Here is a 13,514-nt window from a genome sequence, read left to right as displayed (position 1 = left end):
GTGATAAAATATATTTAATTATTAGAAAATATACCTATGAAAGTCAAAATCAAGATATTCACAATAAGGCGTATTCTCTACGTTGCACTATGCTTGTGAAACATGGACACTGAGAAATAGGGACACAGAACAAAAAATGGAATCAGAATGGCATAGAAAGATTGTGAAAACTGGGTGGAGACAAAGGTGACAAATGGAAGAATCCAAAAAGATCTCAGATGAGAAAAAAACTGTTGGCAAAATTATCACGAAACATAAATGGGGTATGTTTGGGCATGTAGGACAGCTGGGAGAGAAAAGATAAATCAAAGTGATGATAGAGAGAAATAGAATGGAAACAGAGAGTACGATTGATGGTATTATAGACTAGGAGTAGGGTTAAGGTTAACGATGGCTAAGAAATGAAAAGCATTCTGAAAAATATCAGGATTGAAATGAGAACATTCCATCGGCCACAGAATTCGATAAATAGAATTTTATTTAATATTATTACAATACATTAAAATTACCTGAAATGCCTTCATGTACTTTTCAATGCCAAGATTTATAGCCCATTTTGTGTTGTTGATTTTTTCAGCTCTTGCTTCAAAAGAACAGTGCAGCAGCACTTTAGTTATTTAATCTGTTCAACTGGCTCACATATTGATCAGGTTGTAAGGCTCTTAATACCATCATCAGTGCCATCATGCTTGTGATATTATTAGTTACGCCAATTCTTTGATGTAGCTCGGCTCAACATTGTCATGCCCATACCGGCCAAAAAAGTCACTATTTCAGAAGAGTCAGAAGTTACATTAAAAAAAAATCAACAGTAAAAACCATGGTTATGTTTAACAGTGAAAGTAACAGCATTTCCATATGTGCACAATGTGAAGATAACTAAACAACTATGTACAACTATGTGGCTATAAGAAAACCACCTACTAGTAAGACTAATTAAAAAGAAAAGGTAAAAAATTTGATAGAAAGCTTAAATATGGGAGCTTTGAGAAATGTAAAAAAGGTCGTGTGATCCAATAAGTTTAAACTGACTCTATCCCAGAGTGATTGGGGTAAGAATGGAAGCATCTGAAGCAATGCACCTATCATGCACTGTACAAGCCTCTGGTAGCAGTCTTATGACCTGGGGTTGCTTTAGTTAATCAAGTCTAGGCTCAGGGATATTATTTGGCAATAAAATCAAGATAGCTGATGACCTGACTGTCCTGAATGACCAGGTTGTCACATCAATGGCGTTTTTTTTCCTTGATGGCACAGGCATATCCTAGGTCTTAAATTGTGAAATAGTGGTTCTGGAAGCATGATGAATCATTTTCAGCCGTGAAATGTACACCACATTGTGTGCTGTAATCATTGCTAAATGTGAATAAATGAAATCTTGCACTGCATTCTGGAGCTTGAGTGCAATATTTACATCTCAACTATGTTTTACGTTGTAAGTAGTAAATAATGAAAATTCAGTGCCAACCAACAAATTACCTACACAATCACTAAATACATTACAAGTAATTCAATTTAAACATATGTGTTGTGTTTTAAGTTGGAGCTTTCTTGTTGTCACAGGATGGAGTTTTTATTACCCTTTAAAACATGTCCATACTTACAACACATTGCCATGGCTTGATCTAATTCCTTGAGCCTCTTCACAGTTACCGCTTGCCTGTTCTGCTGACATATGTTTAACTCAATTGCCTAGAAACCCACCCACTTAGAGGGTCAAAGGAGCAGGAAAGGGACTTAGCAATGCTGGACAGAGGTTATTGTCCAGACTTTCAGCATACAGAGAGAGCCATCATAGAGTAGTGGGCCCACATCCAGACATTGTCCATTCATAACAAGCATCTGAATATGAGAGTTGTTTACTGTCACTGGAGCAAATGCAGGGAATTTACACCACTGTTTACCAAATAATGTCAGTATGGTCCCACCTTCCCCCGTTGGGTACGATCACATGATCCATGGCAGCCTCTTTCTCCTCAACGGCCTTGCTGTTACTGCCAGAAGCTTTTATTATGACATTCTGTGCTGAGGCTCACACAGGAAAGGTTTTATCAAGGGCTATAAAAATATTTGCCTTCATATTTTCACATAATAAGATACAGTATATGTTTAGATTGAGCAATTATGTTAGTGTAATGTTTTGGTGATGTTTTGGAAGTGGCAAAATGCCTCAAGGTCACTCTAGGGAGATTTTTACTTGTGAAACTTTTTCAGCTTTTTTAGTGGAGGAAGAGTAACTAACAGGACAGATAATGACAGTGTTGCCAGGGCTGTGGTTTGTATGCCAAATCCGGCTACTTAAAAATACTTTGCACCCACCACAGAATTAAATCTAATGGATTTACACTAACAAAGGCAATGAGCAAGTTCACACATGTATATGATGTTTAGAATTATTCGTATTGTAAGATATATTGTAAAGACTGAGACAGGAAAAGGGAGTGAATAATGTTTGTACATCTGAAATGCACGTACACCATGGTAACTTTGTTTTCCACACAAAGGTTGAGGAAAAAAAGGATTCTTTCTTATTTTGTGTATACTTTACACACTGTGACAGTGACCAAAGATGAATAAAAGTACTTCTAAAACTGCGCAAAACAAGATGCATGTATGCTTGATGACTGTGTGTTGTTGACTTTCCACTACATATTATTATTATTATTATTATTATTATTATTATTTATCAAGTGTAATAACTTGTGTTTGAGACTAGGTCCTGCCCCACCAAAATCAAAGGTCACCAGCCAGTGCTGAGATGTACTGTAACTGCTGTTTACAATTGTTGTGTTTAAATTAAACTACTACTTTGTTTATATTTTGGGAAATATGACCTACAAAACTATTTGTTAATTGTTAAATTTAATCTAATTAATTAATTGACTCTTAAAACAAAGTCAGGTGCACATTTGTAATAGTATATACAATGTGTAATAGCAAATTATAAACTCTTAGTTGGGGAATTGTCTGGGCCAGAATTCACAGATAATGCTGATAATGCTGCATTGAAAATGTAGTCACTGAAACGAAGAGGTCCATATGCACATATTCCAGCATGAAAAAGCCTCTGTGCACAAAGAAAGGTTCATAAGGTCATGAACTGTGCAAGAAATTGAGTTGCCTGTCCTGATTTAACTCACTTGAACATTTCAGGGATGAAATGGAATGTCAACATGCCCTAGGCCTCCTCACCCAACATCACACCCCAAAATGTAGTGCAAAGAAGAATAGATGTTATCATATGAGCAAAGACACAAAATATAGAAAGGAATGTACAAAAGCACATGTGAATATGATGCTCAAATGTCCACAAAATTTTGGCAGTTCAGTTTATACACCGTCGCCTTGCACCTCCAGGGTCCCGATTCAATTTCTGGCCAGACTTGATTCCCGTCTCTGTGTGCATGGAGTTTTCATGTTCTCCCGTGTTTCCTCCGGGTACTCCGTTTTCCTCCCACAGTTCAAAGACATGCAGGTTAAACTAATTGGCATTCCCAAATTGCCCGTAGTGAGTGTGTGTATGTGTGTGTGCCCTGCGATGGATTGGCACCCTGTCCAGGGTGTACCCTGCCTTGTGCCCTAAGCTTCCTGGGATAGGCTCCAGGTCCCCGCGACCCTGAATACAGGGTAAAGCAGTATAGACAATGAGTGGGTATACACAAAAGATACAGTACCAATATTACAGTTTAATTCCAGCTTTCACAGCTGAACTCATAATCCACTGTTTCTGTGAAATTTCTGTGAAAGGTTATTTTACACTAATTCCGTTAGGTCAGATTTGGCACAGTGCAGGCTGTAACCATATAAAACTTATTATCTTTTCATTAGGTTTGCAGATAGAATCTAATAAAGTTTATGAAAATCACTGATAATGAAATTCTTATTTTTTGTGTTGATAAAGTGTTTTCAAAGCTCAATGCCTATGGTTTCCAAAAGTAAAAGATACTTATGACTGTAAAAACAGCAGGCTGATGAAAATTCAAGTATTGCCCTGTATTAAATAAGGTGTACATTTTTATAAGTTACTAAAAGTAAATATTAGGATGCCTCAAGCTTTATGGCAGCATTTGATTACCAAAACAAGGCCTTTATATCAACTTTTACCATAAATTTTTCTCATTAAACCATTTAATACAGGTTTGCTGTTTGGAAGAACACTCACCCACTCTCTCATTGTTTATACCACTTTATCACAAGGCAGGGTGGAGCCAATCCATCGCAAACACATACACACATTTATTCACATTCTATGGGCAATTTAAGAATGCGAATTAGCCTAAACTGCATGTATTGGGACTGTGAAAAGAAACCAGAGTACCCCAAGGAAGTCCACAAAGCACAGGGAGAACATTTAAACTAAAAATGTGGGTATGCAGCCTAGGCTGTGCAAAAGTACAAGTGCCCTGGTCCACAACAACGTTATTTTGATCAGTGTGCCTTTTAATTATGTAATCATTTTGGATTAATTACATAAATGTCATGTTAACGCAGATTTTCACAAGTTTCAGACACAATGTGAAGGTTTAAAAATTCGAAAAAGTTTTGTCCAGCAAAGGTATAACCCTAGACAGGAAAAATGTGCCATGGAAACGCTTAGAAGTTCTTACTGTATGTAGAACCTACAATAGAGGGTTTCACTTGCAGCAGGGGTGCCTTCGGTAAACTAAGAACACTTTATTTCAAAGAGCAAAACTTTGATCAAAACACAAGCTGTAGGCTGGTAAAAATTCATGCAGGGGCATTTCAAACTCATCGCCGTCTTTTTTTTTTAATGCCCCTGACAGATAAACCATGCTCTTTCTCTGACACTCGATCCTCTGAGTGGGAGATTAGCAAAGATAAATCAGGGAGGATCCATTCCCTCCTCTGCCCTCATATTTCAGGAGGGGTTTGGAGATTTGGCATCAGGATTTGACATTCATTCTCTTAGGTGTGCAGAGGCTGTACAGAGTTCTCACATTTTAACTCCACTTGATAGCACAAGACATTGACATAGCTGGAGGCCCAGAAGGACTTGCCAAGGTCAACAAACAGCAAAGGGGGAAATTTTTATGGAAAACATACCAGGACTGACATCATAACGCAAAACCAAACACAAGACCTCAATAAAATTTAAAAGAAAACAGACAGAGCTGTTCTGCACTTGTACTTTTTTCTTTCTTGAGTGGCACAAACGCAGGGGTGGGTTATTTTTTCCCCTCGCTTCTCCACAAAGTCCAAACTTCAGCTTTTGTGCCAAAAAAAAAAAAAAAACGCCTCCAAAGGAGCCGATGTGAAGGCGGAACTCGCGCATGCTTCTGTCGCGTGCGCACTTGTGAACGCGTAAACTGCGCACGAGCTGTTTTAGAAAACTCCCGGGCGAACAGCGCGATCTATGTGCACGTCTACGCGAGTGCGTGCGCTCACGGGACGACTCTTTACAGTACCTCCCGCATCTACCTCTTGCCTTCGCCAAATCCTCATGATTTGTGCCTCGTGAGGTGGCTGAAAGGATGCGAGCTTTAAGGCTCTCTGCTGTTCACGATCACCTGTATACAATAGCTGCAGGTGGATTTCATTTATTTTGATCGATTCTCTGCTGGATGATGCTCCCAACGCAAGTGCACCTTCTTCTTGTCTTTACTCTCACCGGTCGCCTGTTGCGGTAAGTCAGAACTTCATAAAGTATAAACATACTGTAGGTATAATGCATGCACGGGATTTCTTAAAATCTATTAGCTCTAAACAAAAATCTAGGCACGCACACACTATGTTTTCTCAATGTATGTTACTTCACAGAAACCCTCTTAACATTGGCTACTGCAACAGATTGTAAGAACAATTTCTTGTAAATACTGTGAGCTCAAGGCATAAATACACCATGTATAAGAGATTCATCATATCTGATAATATAGTAAGTTAAGCAAGAATAATGTATAAAGCAATTAAATTATTTTACAATGATGAGGAAGAAGATTAGTCACTCATGTTTTCACATTTGACTCACAAGTAACATCTATAGGATGCATTTCTTTGGCTACCTCTGATAATAGAGGTCACCATATGAAAAATAAAATAGATTAATGCCATTTTGGCAGCACGGTGACACTGTGGTTAGCACTAGGGTCAGGGCTTAATTCCCGCCTCAGGTCTGTGTGCATGGAATTTGCATGTGCTCCCCCTGCTTGGGGGATTTCCTCGGGGTACTCCGGTTTGCTCCCACAGTCCAAGGACATGCAGATTAGGATAATTGGCATTCCCAAATTGCATGTAGTGTGTAAATGAGCATGTGACAGTGTGTGTGCCCTGCAATGGATTGGCACCCCGTCTCCATAGGCTCCAGGCCCCCGCGACCCTGTACAGGATAAGATGGTATAGAAGATGAGTGAGTTAATGAATGAATGAATAATGCAATTTTATGTTGGAGCACAAGCAGAAAAAGAGAGATAAAGTAAAGAAATTCAGCTGCATCCTTTCTCAGAATGCATGCTTGGATTAAGAGATATGTTAAGAAAATTATATATGTATGCATGTGTGAATGCTCTACAAAAAAAAAAAAGTTATTATATTCTCCACTTCATTAACTTTAGTGTGATGGGCAGTCCTCTTGTGATGGACCCAAACAGCATTTGCAGGAGAAGTAAGCCTTCAGGAGGTGCAAACAATGAACTGTGCCAAACCCAGCCTGAAATAATTCAAGAAGTTGCCAAAGGTGCACGGTTGGGCATGCGCGAATGCCAACACCAGTTCCGCCACCATCGCTGGAACTGCACAGGTCATGGCAAGAATCTAGGCAAGATCCTGCAACAAGGTAAAGCTCACTTTCATTAATGTTGCTACTTGTGGTCATGTCTCCAGCCAGATAACACAAGTTTCTCAGAAAATCAGTTTGTTTAGTTTTTTGAAAGACAATGCTTTTATGTGTTCATGGGTAAAATGTGTTAGACATACCTGCAATCAGGGGCTATGTTTCTGTTTGGCTGTGGTTTGTTTAACTTCTTTGGGATTTTTGATGACTTAATTACAGTCTTAATTACATGGTTACATGTCTTAAATACTGTTACACTAAGATTAGAAGAATTAAAAGAAAATACAAGTATACAATAACAGTGTGATGCTGCTTCTCAGTTATTTAAAAAAATTCCCCCCAAAAAAGATTTTGATAAAAGGGGTTATTGTTAGTGAAAAAACAAATCTCCCAAAACGGTAACCTGCTTTATTTCTGAGAAAGAGATTTTGGAGGGAACATTTTCCCAGGGAATGTCTAAAATGTAGAGTGATGCTTCACTACAGGGGGTGGGTGGGGGTGCACCTCACTCCTTAGTAAAAGATTAGTCACGGTTTAGTAAGACCTGTTTTTATTTCAAACACACGCACACATACAGACAAGTGTTCAGTGATAGTCTTTCTGTGTAGTCTAATATTGTTCTTAATCACATTCTTGGGTGACTTAAGAACATTTTTCCTACAGATAAATCCTGTTACCTGTAACAGTAGTTTTCAGAGTGCTATGATACTTAGACAACATGACAGTAGATTTCAGAAGGAAAACATCCATAGAAAAACGATGATTGTCATTTCTGAAAATAGAAAGCTGTTCATACAGTAGACAAGAAAAATATATTTTTTTTCTAACTACTATGCATAATCCATAAAATGCTTGGAGAAGTGCTCTATCTGCCCCGTCCACATACATATGTCCATATGTATTGGTTAGAGTCTCTGTACTTAATAGATAGCAGGTTTACATTTGCACCTGAGTACAGATGGCCAATGATATGATCTTTTAAAAATGGGCCAGTTTAAAATATATTAAGTCCATAGTATTTGAAAAATGAATCAAAAGAAATATTGCAAAGAGGAAAATTCTCACGTCTTCCACTCCCTTATACACTCCCTGGCTTGTACTGCAAGCGGCTGCTTGTGTGATCTAGGTGCTATAGACTTCTCAGACATGAATCAACAAGAGCATGTTAAAGCATTATTGAAATGCAAGACATGAGTGCTAATCCTGTAGTAGCTTAATAAAGCCAAGGGTCTCAATTTTGCTAATGGGGACTTACAGCAAAGTGTTTCATGAGCTGAATCAGGTGTATTAGGCGCAGGAAAAGATCAAACACTGAGCACTAGATGCCTAGGATTGACCCCTGTGAGACAGAGAGCTGAGAGCAGAATTCAGTTCTATTGTAGGCCATGAGAGGGCAGGAGTTTTCACCATCTGGGCTTTAACAATGCATGCAAAAAAAATATAAAAAATCCCCACATGAATAACAATGATCTTCTCCCACCCCTTCCATTTGAATTCAAGTATAATATTGTCTTAGTGTGAGTTCCTGGTAGTTACTGCAACTTAAGCCAAGCATTCTTATTGAGAAATGAGAGGCATTCTCTCTTCATTACACACCTGTATGAGCAGGGCTTTTAGGAATGTGACATCCAAAAGGGCAGCAATTTGCTCAATTCTGATAGATGGAATGTGGCCCATGTGAATCCGACACCAATAATTAGCGTTTCTTGGATAACTCCTTGATTCCTCCAGAAGAAAACACACCCTTTTGGCAAATGAAGGTGCATCTAGACAAGTCTAGACAAGAGAGATGTGCTAGGAATACACATGCACACTTAGGTCAATAAGGTAATGCTTTTGTATATTCAGAAAGGTTAATAAAATGGAGAATGTAGGATATAAATGAGTGTTTTTCCCAACTTAACAGAGTAGGCGCAAATACTTTAATGCCAAAAGTATGTGGACACCTGACCATCACACCTATAGGTCCGCCTTCCCCAAACTTTTAACACAAATTTGTCCAGAATAAATTTGTATGCCATAGCAATTTTCCTCCTGGCCAGACTCGATTCCTATCTCTGTGTGCATGGAGTTTGCATGTTCTCCCTGTGGGTTTCCTCCAGGTACTCCGGTTTCCTCCCACAGTCCAAAGATATGCAGGTTAGGCGGGGTAAAGCGGTATAGACAATGAGGGGGTGAGTGTATACACAAAGGATACAGAAGGCTTCAGGCTCCCCGCGACCCTGAATTGAGAATGAAGCGGTATAGACGATGAGTGAGTGAGTGAGAGCAATTTTCCTTTACTGGAATTAAGGGGTGATTTTACAAAGTTTGAAACAGAAGAAGTGACTTGCGCAAAACTCTGTACTCCTATTACAGAAGGGCAAGAGTAACCACTTTTTAGTGTGGTGATTAGAAACCATACTGTATATGTATGAGGTTTATTGTTTGCATGAGTATTCACCCCCTGGGCATACATTATGACATTGTGTATATTGTGTGTGGTTTTTTTTTTCTTTAGATATTCGGGAGACAGCCTTCGTCAATGGGATCATGGCTGCAGGTGTGTTGCATGCGGTAACACGGGCCTGCAGCCAGGGCGACCTGCTACAGTGTGGCTGTGTGCCTAGCTCTTCTGGTGGCCTCAATGAAAAGGCCATGTTGAGTCCAAACCCTGCTCTCCAGGACCAGCACTGGGAATGGGGAGGTTGTGGGGATGATGTGGACTTTGGCTACAAGATTTCCCGGCAGTTTCTGGACACCAGGAAACGGAAGGGCATAAGCGACATCAGAAGCCTGATCGATCTACACAACAACGAGGCAGGCAGACTGGTATGGAAATAGCATGTTTTATTGGTAGTTGGGAATTAAAGAGAACTGAATCTGTTAGACAAGGTCAATGAGAAATACTTTAAATTATTAACTAATAAGTATCACAAATGCATATTTCTGTAACTATCAAAGGAATTCTCAGTGTAGGCAACAATACGCACTGGTCCATGCACACACATTCAGACCTTAGAGTCACCAGTCCACTGTTACCAGTTCTGGGATGTGGGGGGAAACCACAGAACTCAAAAAAAAAAAAAACTGTTAACAGAACCCCAGTTTAGGATTAAATCATGAACTGTGAGTTGAGATTCTTAATTTTTATTGATCAGTTATAAAGTTGAAATTTAAATCATATGGTTTTTTTTTCAGGTATGACTTACAGTGCTAAATACTACACCTAGTTAGTTGTCCAAAATTTTTTTTTTAATAAAATAAATAAAACGTCAATGGTGTTGTGATGGAACTTTTCAGGTCTGTTTACTCAGACAACACAGACTTCGAAGCCACTGTTTTCAGGATAACGCTTTTGTTTTGGGTCTAGTGCAAGTTCCCAGAGCTCGGTAGCCCTCTGCAGGAACCTGATGCACTGTTGAACCAACAACAAGGTTCAGTGTGTCTCTCGCCGGACTTTAATGAGCTCTGTGTTTTTCGTTTAATGGGATCTGTGTTTTTGCTAACGGACTGTTGTTATGGTACCGGTTTTATTAGTTTTACCATTTACACAATTTCATTCATTGTTCATACACACTGCAATATTTTGTTTCTGCTAAAAAAAAAATAAGAATAGGGTCACATTCAGAAATGGGTTTAGTTTAAAAAATTTAAATATGGAAATATTGCAATATGGCAAATAAAAACTTTGTGAGTAAAAAAGATATGATGTTACAGGTTTCTTTACAATATTAATAAAAAAGTTGTTCTCTACCTGCTACTCTAAAAGATGGTGAGAAAAATAATAATATTTATTAGTAGGCAAATTCAGATTTGTGGTAATGTGGAATAATCAACACTTGTGTGTTGGAATGGTGACTTATGGTGCTGGTGTGGTGGCTTCTAGGCATGTTTTAATGTCTTGGTGAGGACTAAATACCCCCCATATAGTTTCATTAAATAATTTCATATTTTTTATTACCAAGATCTAGATTTGATTTACAGTACTGTTCAAAGCTTCTGATTCACTCCTCATTTCTTCATATTTTGCTTGAAGAATGATCCAGGCTTTTTAGTATTTTTAAATGTAATCTTAAGGATTTATTCTGCCAGCTTCCTGAAGGACTTTTTTGGCTCCCTCTCACTTTATCTTGTTTTTGCAAGATGATGGTTTTTATTTTCATTTTAGTTGCAGATGATGACAGATGATCAGGCTGGTGATGAGTATACTGGTGATGCTTAATGCTGAGTGGTTGGAACAGACAAGAGGGGAAATGAGGTTGCTGCTGAGGTTGTTACGTAAACAACCAATTTTATATTGTGCCCTTAGGCACTTGGCAGCCTGTCATAGTAAAACATTTGTACACATTTCGTTTGTTTAAAATTTAAGAATTTAATTCAATTTAATATGAAGAAATGAGGGTTTTTTCAAGGCTTTTAGATACTGTAGTAGCATGATATGGTGTTAATTAGCGGCATTAATAATAAGGGCAGTGAAGGTCCCCAGAGGGGTGTCAGAGATTTGGAATATTTTTCGGGTTGCAGCCAGGCATAGTCTTCCCTCTGGCAGTTTAATTTATGTTTACCCACATTGCTTCCACGGCATTAAAACATAATGAATTAACAGGTCACCTTGCAAATTACAAATTAATTACGTCTAACAGATTAATTAAAATGAACCCCAGCCAAATGTTTCCCCTTGAAGTGTCTGTTTGGAAATATGTCTTTCTTGTTTATAGTAAACTGTGTGTGTGTGTTTGTGTGTGTGTGTGTGTGTGCACGTGTGTGAGGCAGGCTGTAAAGACCAATATGCGAACCGAATGTAAATGTCACGGCCTCTCTGGCTCCTGCACGCTCCGCAGCTGCTGGAGGAAGTTGCCTCTGTTCCGCCAGGTTGGAAATCATCTCATGCAGAGCTTCCAAATGGCAGTTCGTGTGATGGGTGCCAACGATGGCAAATCCCTCGTCCCTCTGGATGGGGATGTCCCGCCCCTGGGTGCCCACAGTCTCATCTATTCAGATGAATCTCCGGATTTCTGCATTGCAAATCGCAGGACAGGATCTGAGGGGACACGTGGTCGGGTGTGTAATGGTACGGGGACAGCACCTGGAGCCTGTGATTGGTTGTGCTGCAATAAAGGACATACGGAACACACTCTGGAGTATGAGGAGAACTGTCACTGTCAGTTTCAGTACTGTTGTGTGGTGCAATGTGAACGGTGTGCTGTGAGAAAAGAGGTCAGCATCTGCCTTTAGACTGAGCAACTGTAGTTTCTCTGTCCCATAGACTAAACACAGGCAGTCATTCGGAAACATGAGGTTCCCAACGTGTTTTCATCGATTTAGTATTTCTTAAAATCTCCAAATGATGACTAATCATATCAGTAAAACAAACATAGATGTAGACACAGGGGACATAACCAAACCCTGAGCAATGGTCAAGCCCAAATCTGTTTTCTTTTCCTGCAGTAATTTGGGATGAATGTGTTTTGCTAAGGTTTCCTAAGGAAATCCCAGATCTGCCTAAATTATGCAGGCCAAAAGAATCTCTTTCCAAAAACCAACTGTATGCATTTTATTTAATCTCTGTCTTTTAGTCTGTATTGGAAATGCTTTATGTTTATATTTTTTTAAATAAGAAATAGATGATATTCCTTATGTATGAATGATGTAAGGCTCATTGTGTGTAGTCTTGGTTTCATGACATCCAATAAATTAAAACACGAGCAAACCTCAATGTATTTTTTTAAATAATAAAAAGTATAAAATAAGACAAGAGTACAATATAAAAAATATTTTTGTTTATGTTTTGTGTGTGTGTATATATATATAATGTGTGTGTGTGTTATAAGTCTATATCTTTATTAATGGCTTTATCCTGGTTAGGTGTCCCTGGAACCTATCTAGGGAACACCTAGCCTAAGGCAGTAATACACCCTGGATGGAAAGCAGGTTAATCACATGACACATCATGCACAGGGCATCTGGAAAGAATGCTGCTTATTCTGTGTAGGGTAGCTGGGGGCATGGAGCCTATCCCAGGGAACTCGGAGCACAAGGCAGGGTACACCTGGTTCCTGGAACCTATCCTGGAAACACTAACCCTGAGGCAGGAACACATCCTGGATGGGATGCAGGGTCATCACAGGAAACCTCATGCACAGGGCACCTGGAAATGATAATGCATATCCTGTGTAGGGTAGCAGGGGGCATGGAGCCTTTCTCAGGGGAGCAGAACACAAGGCAGGGTACATCCTGTATGGTGCCAACTTATTACAGGGCACAAGCATGACATCCCAATTATTAAATTTAGAAATGCCAATCATCACCTTGTGCAAGTCTTTGTGCTGTGGAAACAAAGCATGCTAACGCCAAGCACACATGATTAAAAAAAATATTTTGACCCATGGATATCCTATCATCTCAACAAATTATCACCACTGTGGGCTTACAGACTGCTATAGAATCTGTAAAACCTGTCTTAGTTAACTTGTATTTGGTTGGCTGCTACATTTAAATTAGGCAATAGTGCCATCTTGTGGTATAATACTGTTATTATTAGAAAACTATTTTCCTATGTTTTAGTGTAAAGGAAGTGTAAATGAATAGTCGTTAAAATGTGAACTAAATTGAAATATGAAAGTTATTTTTATGTAAGATCACTATATTTCTATTTGTTTTTGAAATACTGAAAAAAACTATTAAATAATATTAGAATACGAAGGCATTGAACAATACATTTTTGTACAGTTTGTGGAATTAACAT

The 13,514-nt window shown here is 38.8% G+C and overlaps 1 protein-coding gene across 1 annotated transcript; it reads left to right on the top strand.

Annotated features, from left to right (window-relative positions):
* Positions 1-4,944: 4,944 nt before the first annotated feature.
* wnt6a (wingless-type MMTV integration site family, member 6a) lies at positions 4,945-12,487 on the top strand. The gene is made up of 4 exons (XM_053498916.1): positions 4,945-5,644; positions 6,570-6,790; positions 9,288-9,598; positions 11,543-12,487. The coding sequence occupies exons 1-4, from the start codon at positions 5,583-5,585 to the stop codon at positions 12,002-12,004; spliced, it is 1,056 nt and encodes a 351-aa protein (XP_053354891.1). The 5' UTR covers positions 4,945-5,582; the 3' UTR covers positions 12,005-12,487.
* The last annotated feature ends 1,027 nt before the right edge of the window (positions 12,488-13,514 follow it).

Source organism: Clarias gariepinus, chromosome 6, assembly GCF_024256425.1.
Source record: "Clarias gariepinus isolate MV-2021 ecotype Netherlands chromosome 6, CGAR_prim_01v2, whole genome shotgun sequence".
NCBI classification, from domain to species: domain Eukaryota; kingdom Metazoa; phylum Chordata; class Actinopteri; order Siluriformes; family Clariidae; genus Clarias; species Clarias gariepinus.
This window is presented reverse-complemented; position numbering and strand designations above follow the sequence as displayed.